Source organism: Salvia hispanica, chromosome 2 (genome assembly GCF_029641045.1).
Source record: "Salvia hispanica isolate PSC_SH4W2 chromosome 2, Shi_PSC_v1, whole genome shotgun sequence".
NCBI classification, from domain to species: Eukaryota; Viridiplantae; Streptophyta; class Magnoliopsida; order Lamiales; family Lamiaceae; genus Salvia; species Salvia hispanica.
This window is the reverse complement of record NC_142693.1, coordinates 14,024,130-14,045,693: the sequence shown is the minus strand read 5'-3', so window position 1 is coordinate 14,045,693 and position 21,564 is coordinate 14,024,130. Positions and strand designations below refer to the sequence as shown.

The 21,564-nt window shown below is 35.6% G+C and overlaps 2 protein-coding genes across 7 annotated transcripts; both read left to right on the top strand.

Moving 5' to 3' along the window:
• The first annotated feature begins 4,612 nt into the window (after window positions 1–4,612).
• Window positions 4,613–12,054, top strand: LOC125222557 (uncharacterized). Of its 4 annotated transcripts, none has more exons than XM_048125254.2 (15): window positions 4,613–4,999; window positions 5,189–5,286; window positions 5,370–5,456; window positions 5,524–5,617; window positions 5,697–5,924; window positions 6,293–6,435; window positions 6,515–6,697; window positions 6,777–6,867; window positions 6,950–7,082; window positions 9,632–9,726; window positions 10,468–10,839; window positions 11,028–11,125; window positions 11,209–11,295; window positions 11,372–11,432; window positions 11,532–12,054. In XM_048125254.2, the coding sequence occupies exons 1-10, from the start codon at window positions 4,892–4,894 to the stop codon at window positions 9,706–9,708; spliced, it is 1,242 nt and encodes a 413-aa protein (XP_047981211.1). In that variant the 5' UTR covers window positions 4,613–4,891; the 3' UTR covers window positions 9,709–9,726; window positions 10,468–10,839; window positions 11,028–11,125; window positions 11,209–11,295; window positions 11,372–11,432; window positions 11,532–12,054. The 4 variants fall into 4 exon arrangements, with proteins under 4 accessions (XP_047981211.1, XP_047981195.1, XP_088922163.1 ...); XM_048125238.2 differs by having other exon boundaries at window positions 9,527–9,726; XM_089066037.1 differs by lacking the exon at window positions 5,697–5,924 and having other exon boundaries at window positions 9,527–9,726.
• A 2,716-nt stretch (window positions 12,055–14,770) lies between these two features.
• On the top strand, window positions 14,771–20,918 carry LOC125204130 (uncharacterized). Of its 3 annotated transcripts, XM_089065401.1 has the most exons (11): window positions 14,771–15,139; window positions 15,327–15,424; window positions 15,508–15,594; window positions 16,956–17,309; window positions 17,502–17,599; window positions 17,683–17,769; window positions 17,836–17,896; window positions 17,999–19,342; window positions 19,740–20,194; window positions 20,306–20,318; window positions 20,460–20,918. In XM_089065401.1, the coding sequence occupies exons 4-8, from the start codon at window positions 17,139–17,141 to the stop codon at window positions 18,158–18,160; spliced, it is 579 nt and encodes a 192-aa protein (XP_088921527.1). In that variant the 5' UTR covers window positions 14,771–15,139; window positions 15,327–15,424; window positions 15,508–15,594; window positions 16,956–17,138; the 3' UTR covers window positions 18,161–19,342; window positions 19,740–20,194; window positions 20,306–20,318; window positions 20,460–20,918. The 3 variants fall into 3 exon arrangements, with proteins under 3 accessions (XP_088921527.1, XP_088921528.1, XP_088921526.1); XM_089065402.1 differs by lacking the exon at window positions 20,306–20,318 and having other exon boundaries at window positions 16,960–17,309; XM_089065400.1 differs by lacking the exon at window positions 20,306–20,318.
• The last annotated feature ends 646 nt before the right edge of the window (window positions 20,919–21,564 follow it).

The following is a 21,564-nucleotide window of genomic DNA, read 5'->3' as shown; positions in this document are numbered from 1 at the left end:
TTTCTAGAACTTGCTCGCGATCTCCTTGAGTCTACATAGTAGCTATAGAGATAAGGGAGGATGTTAGGCCATTTTTATTAGCCAAATCCTATTTCACCCGCTATGTTAATAATCCTTGTTAGCCCACTTTGAGCCTATAAACCTTTTCTTTGACAAACCGAGGGGTTGGAATTGTCATGTGGTACTTTTGAAAAATCAAAGAGAAATGTGAAAGTGGTGTTGGCAAATGAAAAACAAGTTTGTTGAGTTAGAAAAGAAAAAGAAAAAGAAAAAAAAAATAGTGATGATACCATGCAAAGCATGGAGAAAAAGAAAAAAAAAGGGGGAAAAAGAAAAGAAAAGAAAAAAATGAAAGCAAAAAATGGTGAGCAATTGACATTTGGTGAAAAAGGGGTGCCTTGAATGTTGAAAAAGAGGTATTGAACATAAGTGGAATGTTGATAGATGAGAAGAGTCTAGGCAAAGCCTAGTACTAGCTAAGATTGGGGAAGAAAGTTGGTGAAGTTGAATATGTCATATCTTGGGGATTAAAGTCACTTTAGCCAAAAATTACCTCACCTATCCAAAGAGCCTACATTACAACCTATAGAAAAGACCTTTCGGACCTTAGATCTTTAATCACACCGTAGTAGAGGAGAGTGTAGATTTCGAGCAAGCATATGGTAAACTATGCATGATTTGATGATTTGAGAGTTATGTCATGAGCCTATACACCTTGAGAGTGAGTGAAATTTCTAAAATGCACATTGCATTTTCTCCTTGTGAGGGCGAATTGGCAAGGTTGAGTACATGATAGTAGCTTGAAGCAATACTTTATAATATTATACTTTACTACGAGGCCATTGATACTTGTTGATTACTTTATTTCTACTGAGGCAATGATGACACTCCAACATCCTTACATGAGTTTGTCTTCTTATTTTCTTCTTCTTGTTTAGGGACAAACAAGTGTTTAAGTTTGGGGGAGTTGACAAACTCATAGTTTAGGCTTGTTTTATGGGTGATTAGAGAGTGCTTTTGATGGTTTAAGGTGTTTATAATAGGTTTTCACTCATATAGTCATCAATTAGATGAAGTAATGAGTTTGTCGGAGTTTTGAAGTAAAAACAGGTCAAAACGGAGCAAAATGGAGCAAATGGCTGATTCCAGAGAAGAAACCCGACCGGGTGTTTTCCATTCTCGGAAAACCCGGTCGGGTGTTTCGTGCAACTAGCGGGTTCCAGAGAGAAAACTCGGTCGGGTGTTTTGCCACCTGCAAATCACCCGGTCGGGTGTTTTTGACAGCTTCAAATATAAAAGGGGTTCTCACTCATTTTCGAACCCCAACTTCCCCCACTGCAAATTGAGAGAAAAATCGAGAGATTCAAGAAGATTGAAGGCAAGGAGGCTTCCATCTTCAAGTGATTGAAGAAGAAAGATCCTCCCCAACATCAAGTCTACCTTAGGGAGTTCTATTATCTTTTCTTACTATGTTTTCCTTTGATGTTTTTGTATTTTCCTTTGTCCCAGTTTCTATTATGAGTAGCTAAGTTCTTATTAGGGATATTGGTGAAGTTTGTATGGAATCCATGGGTTAAACCTCGAATTATGCTTATCTATATCTTTTGTGGTGGTTTTGTTGGTTATTGTGTTTGTTTCATTGTCTAATTGATTAGCTACCAATTGGATATGTCTTATTCTAATTATTGCCATTGAGAGATGCTTGATTAGATTGATAAATAACCAACAACTCCGTGCGTTGTATGTGCTCGAGAGAGGCATAGCTAGAGAGAGGGCTTGGGTCTGTAGGTTTTAGGAGTCGGTTTCGAAGTGTAGGGAGGAGACTCCGACATTAGAGGCCGATCAACGCGTTAGGTGCACCCGAGAGGGGGTCTAGCCAATTAACCCGACCTTCCTAGCCACACATAAGACCATTTAGATGAGCATGATCCCTAGGTGAACACCCGTGATCCATACCAACGGATCCATATCCCTACCTTCCCAATTTGAGTGAAAACTACCCTTATTTGCTTTATTTTCCTAATTTGCTATTTGTTTACTTGTTCTTTGATCTTAGTTAAGAAAAAACCCAAAAACCCCTTCTATTAGTCTAGATAGTGTTCAAAGTTGCATCGTAGTACTCAAGCCGGCATTTAGTCTTCGAGGATCGATAATTTCAACTTGCCACGTGCTACATACCCCATTCACTTGTGGGTGACATATTTATTGCAAATTTAGCATGAGTCAACATTTTAATACGAGTTGTTGACATTCGATATTCTCGGTATTGATATGTGAATTATAAGTGTTATTTTTTAGTTGTTGACATTTTAATACGAGTTGTTGACATTCGATATTCTCGGTATTGATATGTGAATTGTAAGTTTTATTTGTTAGTTGTTAACATTTTAATACGAGTTGTTGACATTCGATATTCTCGGTATTGATATGTGAAGTATAAGTGTTATTTGTTAGTTGTTGACATTTTAATACGAGTTGTTGACATTCGATATTCTCGATATTGATATGTGAATAGTAAGTGTTATTTGTTAGTTGTTGACATTTTAATACGAGTTGTTGACATTCGATATTCTCGATATTGATATGTGAATTGTAAGTGTTATTTGTTAGTTGTTGACATTTTAATACGAGTTGTTGACATTCGATATTCTTGGTATTGATATGTGAATTATAAGTGTTATTTTTTAGTTGTTAAAATTTTAATAAGTGTTATTTTATTGAATGTTGAAGATTTGAAGATTTGAAGATTTGAATGTTGAAGATTTGAAGATTTGAATGATAAAGATTTGAAGATTTGAATGCTGAAGATTTGAAGACTTTGAAGCTAGAGTTTTAGAAAATGATTTCAAATACAATTTAATAAAAAGACAATTATATCCCCGTGTTGACATAATGTGATAGTTGTTGACATTAAGTTAATCTTGTGAATTAGTGGCTGAGATTGCATCTCATTTCTCAATTATGCCAAAAAATCTCATCCTAACAAGACCCTATATATATAGGGATGCGTTAAAATAACATCACTCTTAAAATGACACTGTGACACCACGCTAGACTGCAATATTATATATGCTAGACTGCAATAGTATAAACGCTAGACTGCAATCTATAGATTGCAGTCTCGCGTATTGGATATTGCAGTCGGAAAAAATTGCAGTCTGGTGTATTGGATATTGCAGTCCGTGAAAATTTACCCTTGAGCAATTTTTATGATTGCCACATGGCAGCTTATTATTCGTCCACATGTACAAATGATTGGCTAGGAATGGTGGTATGGTGTTACTTTAAGAGGTGTTGTCATTTTAAGACAATCCTATATATATATATATATATATATATTATATAAGGGAAAAGTGAAAATGGCTGAGGGGGCCCCAGCGTGGCTCCACCACTGCTAGTTATAATGACAATTACCATATGTATCATTTTCTATTTAATTATCTCGTGCAGTCCATGTAGTTTTCCGCTTATTCAAAAATGAAGAGCATTACCGGTTGCAATTATGACAACTGAATGTTGCTTTTATAGACAATGGCGACACTAGTTATAACAACAATTACCATATGTACCATTTCTTATTTATATCTCTTGCAATTCCTTATTATATACTCCCTCTGTCCCAGCCTAAGCGAGACATTTCATTTTCGCACATGTTTTGCGAAAATAATACTCCCTCCGTCCCAAGGTAGATGTATCACTTGGGAGATGACACAAGATTTTAGGAGATGTTATTTGTGTGTTAAGTGGTGAGTGAAAATATAATTTTATAATTGATGTGAGAAGGAACTTTTTCCAAAAGAGGAAATGTGACATCTTTTGTGGGACAAACTAAAAAGGAAAGTGTGACGTCTACTATGGGACAGTGGGAGTAATAAATAGTTAGAGTGAAGAGAAAAGTAAGGTAAGAAAGAGAATAATGTAGATAAAACTCTTTTCTACAATATTACTCCCTCCGTCCCAAGATAAGTGACTTACTTCTTTTTGGGCACGGGATTTAAGGAATGGTATTTAAATAAGTTAAAGTGGAGAGAGTGAAGTATGAGAGAGAGAAAAGTAGAGGAGAGAAGAGAGAATAAAGTAGGTGGAGAATAAAGTAAGAGAGGTGACTTTTTGCTAAAATTAGAAATAGGTCACTTATAGTGGGACATCCCAAAAAGGAATACAAGTCATTTATCTTGGGACGGAGGGAGTATCTTTCTTACGTTAGTTTTTCTTCACTCTAACTATTTATAACTATCATTTTCCAAAACACATGCGAAAATGAAACCTCACTCTTAGTCTGGGACGTAGGGCGTAGTTTTTTTGCTTATTTGAAAAGAAAGAGTATTACCGGTTGCAGTTATGACAACTCATTGTTGCTTTTATGACAATGCCGACCCTAGTTAAAAAACAATTAAATAGGAGAGAATGGGAATTGCTATAACATACTTATAAACTTAATAAGTATCATTAGAGCCGCTATGTACCTAAAATACTGTAATAAAGTTAAAAATATGCGTATAAATGAGAAAGAAGTCAATATAGAAATTATTATTTTTATTGTGTTAATAGTTAATTTTGAATAAATAAATTCAATGTGACTGTGTGAGTAGATCATGACCGTACTCCTCTGTATACAGATCATTCCTACACACAGAACAGAGCTAAGATAGAAAGACAACCATTTCTCATGAATGCGGAAAAAGGAATCGGCAAAGAAAATTCAATGCGGACGACTTCGAAAGATTCTAGGGCAAAATTTCCCAATTCTGCCATTATAAGTATTGAGAACTGTCGCCACTGCACATTTCGAAACCATCCAAACCACAGCACCGGCGAGTTCAGATTTCAGAAGAAGGAACACCGAATTAGATAAAATTTCCGGTGTTGGATATCTGAATACTAGACAGAAATGGCGGTTGAAGCATCCCTAGGTAATTCTGTGGCGTCCTCATCGGCAAAGAACGTTAAATCAACCGGAAAATCGGATGTCGGTAGCCAAGTAGTATATTGCCATCAGGTAAGTCCTATTCATACCGAAAACTCCTGATTCATTTTTTTTATTTATAGTATTTCATTTAAGCTGGGATGGATCTGATCATTGAGCTGCAGAATTTCAATTCACTCTTAAATTCATATAGCCGTGGAGATGAATGTGCCTAAATTGGTTTTTCGTTTCTTTTTCTCACATGTAAACTCAATGCTGCAGTGTCGTCAAAAAACTAGGGCTCCCGCAGCAGCATGCAGGAATCTTACGAAGAAGAAACCCTGTTCAGTAAAGTTATGTCGCAGATGCCTATGGAACAGGTTCTGAACGTTTTCTGTTTACTAGGATTAGCTCTTGATTTAGGTACTCGAAATGGCAAGTGAATTGAAGTTCTTGGATCCAGGTACCGTGAAGAGGTGGAGGAAGTAGCTAGTTTGGAGGAATGGAAGTGCCCGAAATGCAGGGGCGCTTGCAACGGCAGTGTGTGCTTGTGAGTTTTCTGACTTATTTATCCATGATCGTCTGGTGTTTTACTATTTAACATCCGTGTCGTTCAGGAAGAAAAGAGGCCTTCAACCCATGGGTGTACTTACCAATGCAGCAAAAGCGACTGCCGAGATGCCAACTGCTGAGGGTTCAGATAATGGAAAGGTTGGTAATGCCATGAATGGGTCTCTGGAAAATGTAGGCACCTTAAAGATAACAATTGCTGATTTTGTGATGTTGACAGGATTTATTATCTCCTAGAAAGAAAGGGAAGGAAAGTTTGGATGCAGATGATAATACCTCTTCAACGAGAATGAAGCATTCTAAATTGGCAGAAACCAGCCAGACTATTCCTAAAGAAATTGTGCTGCCAGAGGGAACAGATTTGAGCAGTGTGGCTGGCATTGATGTACCTGCAGAAGATGTTAGAAATGCTTTGGAGTTTCTTGAATTCTGTTATGTTTTTGGAGAGGCAAGTGACTCTACTCATATAGTAGTAATTAGCAGATGCTTATGATTATTTGAAACAAGCTATTATCATGCATATGGATTTCCTATTACAAATGCGCTGCATCTCCCATTTTCAATCTTTTTAGGTTGCTGTCCTTATCTAGGTATTCATAAACATTCAACTCACATATGAACCCAATATTCTCAGTGCTTATTGTATTCATGTAGGATATTGATTTCTGGTTTACGATTAGTTGTTCTTCTGTTTGAAATGTTTTCTCGTTAGTAATCACTATTTCCAATCAGCATCTCCGTATTATATAATTACAAGTACCTTTATCGCTATGGATTTACTTATCTTTATGGTTTGCTTCCTCTAATGTGCAACAGATCCTAAAATTGAAAGATGGGGAAGCATTATGTGTCCTCCGAGATATATTTCATGGGCGAACTGCAAAGCATGGAAGATCATGTCCGGCTATCCTGTTTCATGTACACCTGCTATCAGTAATTAATGAGGAAGAGGGAGAGAAGTATGTCCCTTGATTTAGTAACAATTGACAAGTCAGAATTTATTATGCTGGAATAAATGCTTTTCCATTTTGTGTATAGGGTTGCGAAGCCGAATCCGAACTCGTGGTTCAGTGTGCTAAAGAAATGCTTTGCTGAATCTGAACATGTTCTTAAAATGTTGGGGAAGCATTATTTAGAGAAGGCTGCCGACCATGACGCTTTAAATACTTCAGAAATGCTTAGGGTCTTAAATCTACTATGCATTCATGCTCTTGGCACGAAGTAAGAATCTTTCTGTTTTATGTTATACATGCCACTCCCTCTTTAATTCTCACCTTGATTGATTTTCTTTTATTCACAGAAAGCTAAGAAATTGGATAAAACACCAAAAAACACAATTTGACCAAAAGGCAGAAGAAGCTATACATAAGGTTTTTGAAGCAAAAGGCGAGGTAATTAAACATTGTCATCAGTAAACACACCAGCTGTGAAACTAGACTTATGTCAAATTTCTTCCTCTTCTCTTTGAAGCAGAAAATAAAAGAGGACGCTGCCAAAGCTATTGATGCTAGGGATGGGGAGCTGGAAGCAATTGTTTCTCTTAATAGATCTGCTGCAGAGCAAGCTCATGGAAAGCTGCTCGAGTCAGAGGCAATGCTTTTGAAGCGTAAGTTCTGTAATATTTTTACTAATTTTTATTGTTAAACACGGGTCCGTGTTTGTGTGTCTGTGTGTCTGTGTGAAGAGATTCAATTCCATTTCTACAACAAATGCATCACTCGGGGATTGAATCCCATGCATGAAAATTCCATTTTTTGTAATGCAGTTAATTTCAAGACGAATGTGGTTATCTATATCATTATATGCTCCGGGTGTGTTCTTCCATTCTTACATGATATGTAATTCTCACTACGGACCCAACTCCTACATATGTAGAGAGCTAGAGAGTGATAGAGTACATGTGATTGGTGCCGTAAAAGAACAGAAGAAAAACAAAAGATAGAATAGAAAAATCTCTAATCGCAAGAGGCATGATCATAGACGCTGATCTCTTAAATTATATTTTTGATCAATGCAACAGAGGAAACATAGTCTTATAAATAAAATACTAACAAACCTTAATGCAAGCCTAGACCCATATCAACCGAACAATAGTTTAACCTAATCAACTAAATATCAGAACACAAACATTACATAACATCTCTATCTAATCTACTGCATCTCTATTAACTGCGGCACTATGTCAAAACAGGCATGTACACAAAGGTGGATGAAAATATTAGAAACGACCCAAATCTGCCACAGTCATATTATAAACTTGAAAAACTCGTAAATCAGTTCCCTCCAATCTTAAACCCTAGCTCAGAGATAATTAGCAACAATAGAGAGTTTCAGCCACTACAACCACTGCACCTATTAAGAGATGTTGGCAATGGCATTGTGGTTGAAACAGGAGGTAGCGAGGTAGGGCCGGTAAAATGGATACCCGCTGGATTTTTTTTCTAATTTAGGGCGAACATAAAATATGTACTCCCTCTGTCCATGGGCGGATCTACCTTGAGCAAAGGAGGGGCAATTGTCCCACCTCATATTTTCCAACAAATGTATATATTACCTATTATATGTTTATTTCTTTTATCCTCTCACTAGCATGCCCCTTCTCAAATTCTCAAAATTCTTTCATATGTAAAGTTCCCCTCGCAACTACAAATTCCTGCCTCCATCTGCCTCTATCCACCCAGTGTATATGTCACACTTGAGAAATACACCGTATCTTAATGCATATATAATTTAATTTTGATTGATGCAATCAATAAAACGTTTTTCAAAAACGCATACATGGAAAGCGTAACTAGTTTTCAAATTCGTAAGTCATTTATTCTTTCTTAGAATTGTAGCTGTAGGCCTTTGGAGAAAGGTGACGGAGAGAGTTATAAATCATGGTGACCTTATCAATGATAATTACCTAAGCGAGAGAAAATAGTGACGATGGTAGAAGCAAATTTCAATCGCTAAATTAAGCTTTTACTCTCTATTCCCTTTGTCACTATACAGTAGTCTCCTTTCTCTGTTTTGGTTAGTCCTACAAAATTAGCCCATTTCCCTGTTTGGCAACTTTTTCACTCTTATGGGGTGGGTCTCATTCTTCACAAATAATACTTCAATCACTTTTTATTGAATGCGTGTTTCAGATAACGGCGTATTTGGAATATGCATTTCAAGAATGCGTCTCACTAGAAGTGAATACGCATTTGCCAAATGCGTTTTTTCCATATTTACAAGTAAAAAATTGTTCCCCTTTCGGAAATATATATTTTGTTTTCACCCTAAATTACAAACAAGCCACTGATACCTGCACCCGAAAATGCGTCCTTAGTTGTGTATTTGGAATATGGCGTTCAGCTGAGGGAGCACTAATTAAGCGTTCCTTGAATGCGTATTTGGAGTATGACGAATCTGGATTCAGAAGTAACGCATTTTCCAAATGCGTTTTTTCCATATTTATAAGTCAAAAAAATATTCCCCTTTCAGAAATCTATGTTATATTTTTTCTCTAAATTACAAAAAAGTTGTGGGTCCCTTCGCCCAAAAAATCGAGAATTCCCCCTACCCTCAGATGCCCCGAATACCAGCAGCGGGTACCTATGCCCGATGGATGTGGGTACCCACACCCAGAATTTTCTTGAAAGAACCCTTTCTATTTCATTATTGGCATGATTAGTCCTGAAAATTACAGGTCAATTTCATGCAAGCGAGCACTTTGCAATGTGCTGCATGAGAATTGTCTTAACGTAATAGCTCTTCAGAATGTTTGGTCTCCTATTGCTTGTATCCTCAACCCTGATTTTTCAGCATACCTATTAATCAATCTTTTGACCTTTCTATAAATTTCAATGCTGAGTGGGAGTCAAAACCACTGTAGTATTGTGTTGTGTAACTAATACTTACTTTGCTTTGCTTATCGCATAACCTCTCCAACTTGTCAGCAAAGTATGATTCTGGCATAATAAATTGCAATTGTAGCTTCAACTTTTGATAACACAGTTTATGAAATCTATGCGGGAACAAAAACTTGTTTAACCTTTTGATGCTATCTATCATTTAAATCAGTTCATCAGACCGCTGATGCTACAAGAGTAGATCCCACTATCATGGCAACTGTTTTATTGTGTTATTTGCTGTTGAGCATGGCTAACTATAATCTCCTACCGCTAGATGTTGGGAAAGAGGATACTCTTACCTTACATGAAAAATGGTTTGCTCTCATTGCTGAAGGAAAAAAAAGAAATTGAGAAGAATATTACTACAAGGTAAACTATATTCTCATTCAAATTTTGTAGGTTTTTCCTAGTTGCATTTTTAGAATTATGGTCAGCACCACAGAACACTATCGGAAAACTTATAAGTACACGAGTCGAATTCTGACAGTTGTGAATCTTAAAGATGCCTGGGGAGAATATGCACTCGTAGAAATTAGTATGCACTACAACAAAAAGAACCGCTAAGACATTTTTAATACTAATAAGGACGCTAATTTGTGTGTCCAAACTAAAATTAGGAGACACAACTAGAAGAGTCCTAGAAAACAAAAGATTAAGATAATTTTCCCTCAACTTAGACACGCTTCCTTTTGGGTGGCTATAAATTATGATTATTTTTTAAAAATTTCAAACCATAGTTGCTGCGTCTCAATTTTGGTGTCTTTAAAAGAGAAGTTTTTTTTTGTAATGATGGAAGTTATAGGAGTTACTCGAGTGTTTGTTATGAGTGATAAATTGCTTAAATTATTCTTCGATTGTCATTGCCAATACCCTTAATTTTTAAGACTCAGTTATGGAAATAGTACTAATTAAATTGGGTTAGTGAATGAGAATTATAAGGTTTAAGCTTAATAAGTATCATTAGAGCCATTACTACTAATAATGTTATAAATATGCGTGTAAATGAGAATGAAGTCAATATAGAAATTATTATTTTTATTGTGTTAATAGTTAATTTTTGAATGAATAAATTCAGTGTGGTATATTATTACTGTACGCCTCTGTTTACAGATCATTCCTACACACGGAACAGAGCTAAGATAGAAAGACAAAGAAATCGGCAAAGAAAATTTAATGCAGATGACTTCGAAAGATTCTAGGGCAAAATTTCCCAATTCTGCCAATATAAGTATTGAGAATTGTCGCCGCTGCACATTACGAAACCATCAAAACCACAGCGCCGGCAAGTTCAGATTTCAGAAGGAAAACAGAATGAAGGAAAATTTCCGGTCTTGGATCTCTGAATACTACACAGAAAGGGAGGTTGAAGCATCCCTAGGTAGTTCTGTTGTATCTCCGTCGGCAAAGAACGTTAAATCAACCGGAAAATCGGCTGCCGGTAGCCAAGTTAGTAATTCTGGTGGCGGAGTATATTGCCATCAGGTAAGTCTTATTCATACCGAAAACTCCTGATTCATTTGTTTTGTTTATAGTATTTCATTTATGCATGGATGGATCTGGTCATTGAGATGCAGAATCTAACTTCACTCTTAAATTCATATAGCTGTGGACATGAATGTGCCTAAACTGGTTTTCGTTTCTTTTTCTCACATGTAAACTCATTGCTGCAGTGTCGCCAAAAAATCAGGGCTCCCGCAGCAGCATGCAAGAATCTTGCGAAGAAGAAACCCTGTTCAGTCAAGATGTGTTGCAGATGCCTATGGAACAGGTTCTAAACGTTTTCTGTTAACTAGGATTAGCTCTTGATTTAGGTACTCAAAGTGGAAAGTGAATTGAAGTTCTTGGATCCAGGTACGGTGAAAAGGTGGAGGAAGTAGCTAGTTTGGAGGAATGGAAGTGCCCGAAATGCAGGGGCGTTTGCAATTGCAGTGTGTGCATGTGAGTTTTCTGACTTATTTATCCATTATCGTCTGGTGTTTTAGGTGTTTTACTGTTGTACATCCGTGTCATTCAGGAGGAGAAAGGGCCTTCAACCCATGGGTGTACTTACCAGGGCAGCAAAAGCGACTGGAAAGGTTGGTAATGCCATGAATGGGTGATAAGGCCAATTTCTTGGATCGGTTATGGGTTTAAATTCTATGATTTCCATAAACTAATACACATTTTAAGTTTAGGTGCGTAGAGGATCTGCCAGGTCTGGGAAACTAAGGAAAAATCGACCAGGTAGAGGAAATCGGAGGAAAATGGAGTGAAGAACCCAGTTTGCAACCTGACCGAGGAGATCGAGGAAGCAGCTGAGAGCGGAAAATATCTTTTTGAAGGACTTTGTAGGAGGGAAAAATCGACAATTCAGCAGAAGAATTACCCTAGAAGTTCGAGCCTCAGCAATAAATAGAGACAACATGAAAGAGATCGAAGAATGAATCATCATTCATCACCTTCACTTTTCCGCTCTTAGCTCATCACTTCACACACAATTCTCTACGCATTTAAGCATTTATGGGTTAAATTCTGGCATATTGATGGTAGTCTAGTTCATTTACAGTGGTGTAGCACCGTCCTTGTGAAGGGCGAAGATACAATTTACTGTTTTCCGTTGTTTTGAGCCGAGGCTTCGATGTTTTAGAAGCTCGGTGTTTATCATTTCCGTATTGAACTTTACGTATCGTTGCTATGGAAGTTTATGTTTTCTGTTTAGTTGTTTCAGATGTTTTAAGTGTTGGTATTTACTGATTTAATGCTTTTCGCAATTGATGTTTGAATTGGAGTAGAGATCGGGTTGATCGGGTTTGATTTGTTGAGAATCTGTTGAATCGGAGTTGAGGAGTATGGATCTGACGTATTGGAGTTGTTACTGTTGTTGATTGGATGTTGGATTATTGATTGGAGTTGTGGATGTGAGACGTGATGTTCTGAATTTTACATGGTTATGAATGTTTATTGTTTCTGCTTGTTTTACTTGGCCTAGTAGTTCAGATCTAGTTGTTCTGTGCGCAATCGTCCCAAGGAAGATAATCCATTTCTTGGGGGGCACGAGATTTTATACAACTTTATTTTGTGTGCCAAGTGGAGAGAGTAAATTAAGAGAAATAATAAAATAAAGATAAAATTGTTTTCATTTTTAGTAACGAGTCATCTTAGTTGGATAAACCAAAAAGGAAAGTGGGTCATCTTTAGTGGGACGGAGGGAGTAGTATTTTTATACTATCACTATAATATTTTATGCTCCTTAATTATTTTACATTTTTCTTAATATTTCATAGTTTTATTCATTTTATGTGAAAATATACTTTTTATACTTCCTACTCCGTTCACGAAAAATAATTTTATTTGTGAACATATATTTTAATGAGAAATTAATAAATTAAGAGATGGGGTGAAAAAGTAAATTAAATAGGATAGTAAAAAGAGAAAAGTAAGAGAGTGAAGATAAAGATTAGTAAGAGAGAAAATGAGAAAATGTGAATATAGTATGAGATAATGTTTCCTTTTAATGAAATAAGGCTATTTTTCATGCACACACAAAAATGATAAAATGAGACTATTTTTCGTGAACGGATGAAATATATATTTACCAAATTATATATTGCAAATTTATCATTTATGTTTTTGTTTAGATTTTTTTTACGTGAATTATACTTTTTAGAATTACGATTGTTTACAAAATTCTACATTATAGATTTATAATATGTGGTATCATGATATAAATAAATCTTTGCTATCTTTGCATAGTTATTTGAGTTAGAATTTAATTCCATCATGATTTTTTTTTGTTGAAGAAGCATAGAAGAATTATCAAAATAGTATTATAAAATTTTGAATCATTAATATAATACGCAAAAATTAAAGAATTTATATAATTTTTTTGCTAATTCGAAGGAAGAGTATTACCGGTTGCATTTAAGACAACTATTTGTTGCTTTACTGACAATGTTGATACTAGTTATAATGACAATTACTATATGTATCATTTCCTCTTTTTCTCTTGCAATCCAAGTACTAGTTTTTTGCTTATTCAAAAATGAAGAGTATAACCGGTTGCAATTATGACAACTGAATGCTGCTTTTATAGACAATGCGACACCAGTTATAACAACAATTACCATATGTATCATTTCTTATTTTTTATCTCTCGCAATTAAGTATTATATACTCCCTCTGTCCTAGCCTAAGCGAGATGTTTCATTTTCACACATGTCTTGCAAAATTAATAATAAATAGTTAGAGCGGAGAGAAAAGTAAAGTAAGAAAGAGAATAACGTAGATAAAACTCTCTTCACAATATTTTCTCTCTTACGTTATTTTCTCTTCACTCTAACTATTTATTATCATTTTCCAAAACACATGCGAAAATGAAACATTTCGATTAGTCTGGGACGAAGGGAGTAGTTTTTTTGCTTATTTGAAAAGGAAGAGTATTACCGGTTGCAGTTATGACAACTCATTGTTGCTTTTATGACAATGCGGACCCTAGTTATAGCAACAATTGTCATATGTATCATTTCATATTTATTTATCTCGCAATCCCCTATTATCTAGGTTGCAAACAATGCAAGCACCGAATATCCCACTATGGAAATTTTGGATCCGTTCACTTGCATTTGGTTACATATGACTTTATATTACACATAGTGCAAACATCAATACAAAAATAAAGATTTACATGTCCTGCACTTTATATCGTGTGTTTCTAGCCGTTTAATTTATTTTTGTCAAATAACCTTATCAACTGCTTAACGAAGAATGAGTCATTTCAATTTTAGTTATTTAATCCTAAAATTTTGATCACGTTATTTACATGTTTAATCATACTCCCTTCTTCCCATAAAAATATGGGCAATGTGTATGGCATGAAAATTAAGCCAAAATTGGTAAAGTAAGAGAGAGGAGGAGAATGGTATGATAAAATAAGAGAGAGCGGGAGAATGGTAGTTAAAGAAGTGTTAGTGGATAGTTGGATCTACATTATTAAATTGATATATCTTTGCAAAAATGAAATGCACATATTTTTATGGGACGGACGAAAATGGAAAGTGAACATATTTTTATGGGACATGGTTATTATAATTATAAGATTTTAATTATGTATATTTTAAATTTGTACGAGATCTTAGAATTTTAATATAATTTTATTTTAATTATATAATTTAACCACATAGTACAACTGCAAATTAAATTGGAGTGAATGGGAATTACTATTGGATACTATAAGCTTAATAAGTATCATTAGAGCTATTATGTAACTAAAAATCTGAAATACTGTAATAAAGTTATAAATATGCGTATAAATGAGAATGAAATCAAAATATAATAAATTATTATATCTATTGTGTCAATAGTTAATTTTGAATAAATAAATTCAGTGTGTTTATGTGAGTAGACTATGAAGTTTACAGATCATTCCTAAACAGACCAGAGCTAAAATAGAAAGACAACCACTTCTCTTAAAGGCGAGAAAAGGAATCGGCAAAGAAAATTTAATGCAGATGCTTCGAAAGATTCTAGGGAAATTTCCCAATTTTGCCAATATAAATATTGAAAACTGTCGCTGCTGCTCATTCCGAAACCATCAAAACCACAGCGCCGGAGATTTCATAAGAAAGAAAACTGAATTAAGTAAAATTTCCGGTGTTGGATATCCGAATACTACACAGAAATGGCGGTTGAAGCATCCCTAGGTAATTCTGTGGCGTCTCTGTCGGCAGAGAACGTTAAATCAACCGGAAAATCGGATGCCGATAGCCAAGTTAGTAAATCTGGTGACGGGGTATATTGCCATCAGGTAAGTCCTTTTCATACCCAAAACTCCCGATTTACTTTTTATTTATTGTATTTCATTTAAGCTGCGATGGATCTGATCATTGAGCTGCAGAATTTCAATTCACTCTTAAATTCATATAGCTGTGGAGATGAATGTGCCTAAATTGGTTTTTCGTTTCTTTTTCTCACATGTAAACTCAATGCTGCAGTGTCGTCAAAAAAACAGGGCTCCCGCAGCAGTATGCAGGAATCATACGAAGAAGAAACCCTGTTCAGTAAAGATATGTCGCAGATGCCTATGGAACAGGTTCTAAACGTTTTCTGTTTACTAAGATTAGCTCTTGATTTAGGTACTCGAAACGGCAAGTAAATTGAAGTTCTTGGATCCAGGTATGGTGAAGAGGTGGAGGAAGTAGCTAGTTTGGAGGAATGGAAGTGCCCGAAATGCAGGGGCGCTTGCAACTGCAGTGTGTGCTTGTGAGTTTTCTGACTTATTTATCCATGATCGTATGGTGTTTTACTGTTTAACATCCGTGTCATTCAGGAAGAGAAGAGGCCTTCAACCCATGGGTGTACTTACCAATGCATGTATAGTTTAATTTTGATTGATGCAATCAATAAAACGTGTTTCAAAAATGCATACATGGAAAGCGTAACTAGTTTTTCAAATTCGTTAAGTCATTTATTCTTTCTTAGAATTGAAGTTGTAGGCCTTTGGAGAAAGGTGATGGAGAGAGTTATAAATCATGGTGACCTTATCAGTGTATATAGTACGGAGTATTATATATTTATTACCTAAGCTAGAGAAAATAGTGACGAGGGTATAAGCTAATTTCAATAACTAAACTAAGTTTTTACTCTCTATTCCCTTTGTCACTAAACAGTAGTCTCCTTTTTCGATTTTGGTTGGTTCTACAAAATTAGCCCATTACCCTGTTTGGCAACTTTTCACTCTTATGGGTGGATTCATTCTTCACAAATAATATTTCAATTACTTTTTCTTTTGTAGTATCTCTTTTATACTTTAACAATTTCGTATTAAAAATCGTGCCATTCTGAAGTCCCTAATTTTAGGGGACAGTTGATTGCAAAAAAATTTGTTGTATCATAATAATGAATAAATAAATATTAAAATTAGATGAAGTTTCATATATTTAAATAGATTTGATACAACTAATCTCTTATTATAATATACATAACTAAATTATCTTCAAATTATAATAAAATATTAAGAATGTTTTTTAAAATTTTTCTTGATAAAATAAACATTTTTAGAATGTAAAAAAAATATAAAAACTAAAATTTTCATTTAAATATTCATGTTATAACTTAGATCCATCTTAAAATTTTTGTTCCATGTAATAATTTAATTATATATCCTACTAAAATATTCCATGACTAGAAATGGATGTGATGATGACATGAACACTCAAACCCATGATGATTTCTAAAACCCATGAGGCTACAAGAGGCATTTCAGCTAAGGGAGCACTATTTACACGTTCCTTGAATGTGTGTTCGGAATACGGAGTATTTGGAATATGCATTTCAAGAGTGCATCTCACTAGAAGTAAATACGCATTTCCTAAATAATAACCCTACACATTATTCCACTAACACTACTTCTCACTTACGTTTTCTCTACTCTCTTACTTTTTTCTCTTTTCTCTTACTTTACCAATTATACATTAAAACCCGTGTCATACACAAATTGCACTATTTTTTATGGACGGAGGGAGTATTATTTTTATTGTGTTAATAATTAATTTTGAATGAATAAATTCAGTGTGATATATTATTACTGTACGCCTCTGTTGACAGTTCACTCCTATCCACAGATAGAAAGACAACCATTTCTCTTGAAGGCGGGAAAAGGAATCGGCAAGGAAATTTAATGCAGATGACTTCGAAAGATTCTACGGCAAAATTTCCCAATTCTGCCGATATAAGTATTGAGAACTGTCGCGGCTGCACATTACGAAACCATCAAAACCATAGCGCCGGCAAGTTCAGATTTCAGAATGAAGGAAAATTTCCGGTGTTGGATATCTGAATACTACACAGATATGGCGGTTGAAGCATCCCTAGGTAATTATGTGGCGTCTCCATCGGCAAAGAACGTTAAATCAACCGGAAAATCGGATGCCGGTAGCCAAGTTAGTAATTTTGGTGACAGAGTATATTGCCATCAGGTAAGTCCTATTCATATCGAAAACTCCTGATTCCTTTTTGTTTTTTATTTATAGCATTTCATTTAGGCTTGGATGGATCTGGTCATTGAGCTACAGAATTTGACTTCACTCTTTAATTCATATAGCTGTGGACATGAATGTGCCTAAACTGGTTTTCGTTTCTTTTTCTCACATGTAAACTCATTGCTGCAGTGTCGTCAAAAAACCAGGGCTCCCGCAGCAGCATGCAAGAATCTTACGAAGAAGAAACCCTGTTCAGTAAAGATGTGTTGCAGATGCCTATGGAACAGGTTCTAAACGTTTTCTGTTTACTAGGATTAGCTCTTGATTGAGGTACTCGAAGTGGAAAGTGAATTGAAGTTCTTGGATTCAGGTACGGTGAAAAGGTGGAGGAAGTAGCTAGTTTGGAGGAATGGAAGTGCCCGAAATGCAGGGGCATTTGCAATTGCAGTGTGTGCATGTGAGTTTTATGACTTATTTATCCATGATTTCTGGTGTTTTACTGTTGTACATCCGTGTCATTCAGGAGGAGAAAGGGCCTTCAACCCATGGGTGTACTTACCAGGGCAGCAAAAGCGACTGGAAAGGTTAGCAAAAGCGATTGGAAAGGGCCTTAAAGATAACATTTGCTGATTTTGTGATCTGCCGCATTATTTTTTATCTAATGTTGTGCTTCTGAAAATTAACAGGATGTATTATCTGCTAGAAAGAAAGGGAAGGAAAGTTTGGATATAGATGATAATACCTCTTCGAAGAGAATGAAACATTCTAAACTGGCTGAAACCAGCTACACTATTCGTGAAGAAATTGTGCTGCCAGTGGAAACCGGCCAAACATTCAAATTGTGCTGACTTGATAAGTTCTGTAATATTTATACTTGTACTTTTTATTGTTTGTGTGTGTGTGTGTTTGAAGAGATTCAAATGAGAATACTTATTTAAATTTAGAACATGAGCATGGAGATCGACGACAAATGCATCACTCCGGGATTGAATCCCGTAGATGAAAATTCCACTTTTTGTAATGAAGTTAATATTACGACGAATGTGGTGATTTATATCATTAAAATATTATATGCTCCGGGTGGTGTTCTCCCATTCTTACATAAAATGTAATTCTCACTATGGAACCAACCCCTATATATGTAGAAAGTTAGAGAGTGATAGATTACATGTGATTGGTGCTGGACTAAAAAAACAAAAGATAAAATAGAAAAATTTCTAATCGCAAGAGGCTATAGCAAAACTTGTTAATCAGTTCCCTCCAATCTTAAACCGTAGCTGAAAGAGAATTAGCAACAATAGAGTTTCAAACCACTACAACCACTGCACCTATTAAGAGATGTTGGCAGTTGCATTGTCGTTGAAACAGGAGGTAGGGCTGGATGGATAGCTGCAGGTACAGGTACCTGGCTTTTTTTCTTATTTATGGCGAACATAATATAGTACCCCTTTGTCCATGGGCGGATCTACCTTTAGCAAAGGAGGGGCAAATGTCCCGCCTCATATTTTCCAACACATGTATATATTACCTATTATAAGTTTATTTCTTTTAATCTCTCACTAGCATGTCCCACCTCATAGATATGCTGGCTTTATGCTTGATTTTACCTAATGTCAACATGTCTAACTTTCTCACACCTCAGGTAACTAGCTGCTGGTGGGACGCATTCAGTAGTCCTAACACGGGAAGGACATGTTTGCACATGGGGTCAACCATGGCCTCCCGGTGATATTTACGTTCCCATGCATTGAAGTCTACAATAGTATTTCTATTTTAATGCTGTTTGATCCTTTTGTTGATAGCAGTTGCTTAGAGTTTACAGAAATTTCGTTATCTTGTTTGTTATCTAATTGCGATATTCGTATGTTTTCCATGGGTTTGCTTTGTTTGTAGAAAACAAATTTTCACCCCAGTCCGAGTGCAAGGCCTAGCCAGCGTGAGAGTTATTGCAGTTGAAGCATTTCATAAGTTGGCCCTTCTTGATAATGGAACTGTAGTGGCTTGATAATGGACTATCCGATCTCAATTTGGTTTGTGTCCCGACCTTGATATATCTCCTAAAAGCTTTTTCTTACATCTTGCGAGCACATAACTTCACTGCTCAAGATGATTGCTTTTATACATGAAAAAAAGATCATCAATATCCTTTGATTTTTGTTTCTTTCTCTAGATGATTAGATCACCATTGTATTAAAGATATTGCAACGACTTAGCCAACAAGAGGATATACCATTTTCGGTGGTTGAAGCCATTTAGATTCATAATTTGTCAGATATACCAATGAATTTAAGAATCGTTGGCTATTTTCTTTTCTGTTTAATCACTTCACTGATAATTTGTTGAACATTCCTTGCCCAAAGAAAAAAAAAAAAGGAAAACTAATAGATGAATAATTATCCTGATTTTGTTCGTCACCTGGTTTTGCAGGTTGATATTGCTGCAGGAGGATGGCATTACTGCATTGACTGATGAGTGAGAAGTAAGATTTTTGAGCCCCGTCTATATTTACGTCCATTTATTTGAGCTTTAGAACTTAATCTTTTGTCTAACCATGTCTTGGATGAATATAAAGGCAAGCTTTGCCAATGTATATACCATTATCTATTGCGTTACATGTAAGTATGTAACTTCATTCTCCACATAATAGCTCTACATGCCATGGCGATAAAATCCTCATTGGATTACCCCTAATTTAGCTTCCTTTGCTTTCTGGTCAAATTGGTGTTCTATCCAATTTCTTAGCTTTCTGCGCATAAGGAATATTGATGTAGGTGGATGGGTGGGGTAGAGGGGAGCATGGAAGACTGGGTTTTGGAGATGACAAGAGCAGCAAAATGGTTCCTCAAAGGGTTCAACTTCAAGTAGCCGACGAAACAGTGCAGGTTTTCCCACACATCCTCACACCTTTACGCTAAATCACTAGTTTTGAGTTTCAAGTCTTGATGAGAAACAAATCAAGATGTTTTATTCAACCACATGCTTATGGAGTGCAGATGTCTTGTGGAGGTACGCATTCTGTTGCGTTAACATGGGATGGTCGCATGTACTCGATGAGTTTTTGCAGACTTCACTTAAAAATCAAACATTCTAGACATATATAAATAAACTTTATCACACATAATGACAACGAATTCTGAATCACTTCAGTTTGGACGAGGAGACCATGGGCGTTTAGGTTATGGACGGAAAGCAACTACCGGGCATCCAGCTGAAGTGCCTATAAACATCCCTCCTCCTAAGGATCTGAGTGCGGAAGAAGGCAGTTGGTGTGCGACCCTGGTCGCTTGTGGTGGCCGCCACACGCTGGCTCTCGTAGAATGGCGTGATCATGAGCAGCAGCTCCTCTAAAGCAAGCTTTTCATGCTTATGAGAAAAATATAGCTAGACTTTTATTGTACTACTTCAGGAGTCCAAACTAACTTTATTACCTATCTATGAACTCTAAATATCGATAGAATAATCGTGAGAGTCTACCTGTTCATCCAAACAAAACAAGGCATAGCCAACTATATATGAATACATAATATGAGGATGTATAGTTTGGCTTCAAATTAAACGATTTTATGATACATTAATTAGAAAAAAATGTGAAATCTGCCTTCTTTATTTACCATGAATTTTAGGATGTTGGACTTTTGCTAATTCCTATAACCGAATAAGGAGACTTTGTGGTCTCAACCCAATAACCCATATCGTTTTAGATTCTCACTTGCTTTCTTCTATCTCCTTTTTCCTCTCTCGTGCTTTATAAGTTTTTTTTAATTAATTACACTACACATATTTTTCTTAATCTCTGTGCCGTATAGAAATACCTCCACTACTATAAATCACAGGGAGTAGTAAGAAAGGAAATGAGAAAATATGAATAAAGTATAAGAAAATATTTCCACTTTGAAATAAGACTATTTTCATGGACACGTAAAAATAGTAAATGAGACTTAATGTAATTTATAATTTTAAGATTTTAATTATGTATATTTTTTATTTTTACGTGATCTTAGAATTTTAATGTAATTTTATTTTAATTATACTCACTCCGTCCCAACTTAAGAGTCATATTTTGCTATTTCCGTCCGTCCAAAATAGTCATATTTTATTTTTACCATAAATAGTAAGTAGGCTCCACGTTCCACCAACTTATTTCACTCGCATTTTATTATAAAAAGATTATATATAAGTGACACTCATATTCCAATAACTTATTAAACTCACTTTTCTTTACCTTTCTTAAAACCTGTGCCATGACTAATTA

Coding starts and splice junctions, on each gene's coding strand:
- LOC125222557 (XM_048125238.2), top strand. CDS start 4,892: ATGGCGGTTGAAGCATCCCTAGGTAATTCTGTGGCGTCCTCATCGGCA. Junction 5,925..6,292: donor TCTGTTATGTTTTTGGAGAG/GCAAGTGACTCT, acceptor AATGTGCAACAG/ATCCTAAAATTGAAAGATGG. Junction 7,083..9,526: donor AGAGGCAATGCTTTTGAAGC/GTAAGTTCTGTA, acceptor CATTTAAATCAG/TTCATCAGACCGCTGATGCT.
- LOC125204130 (XM_089065402.1), top strand. CDS start 17,139: ATGAAGGAAAATTTCCGGTGTTGGATATCTGAATACTACACAGATATG. Junction 17,600..17,682: donor TGCAGATGCCTATGGAACAG/GTTCTAAACGTT, acceptor TCTTGGATTCAG/GTACGGTGAAAAGGTGGAGG. Junction 17,770..17,835: donor TGCAATTGCAGTGTGTGCAT/GTGAGTTTTATG, acceptor CGTGTCATTCAG/GAGGAGAAAGGGCCTTCAAC.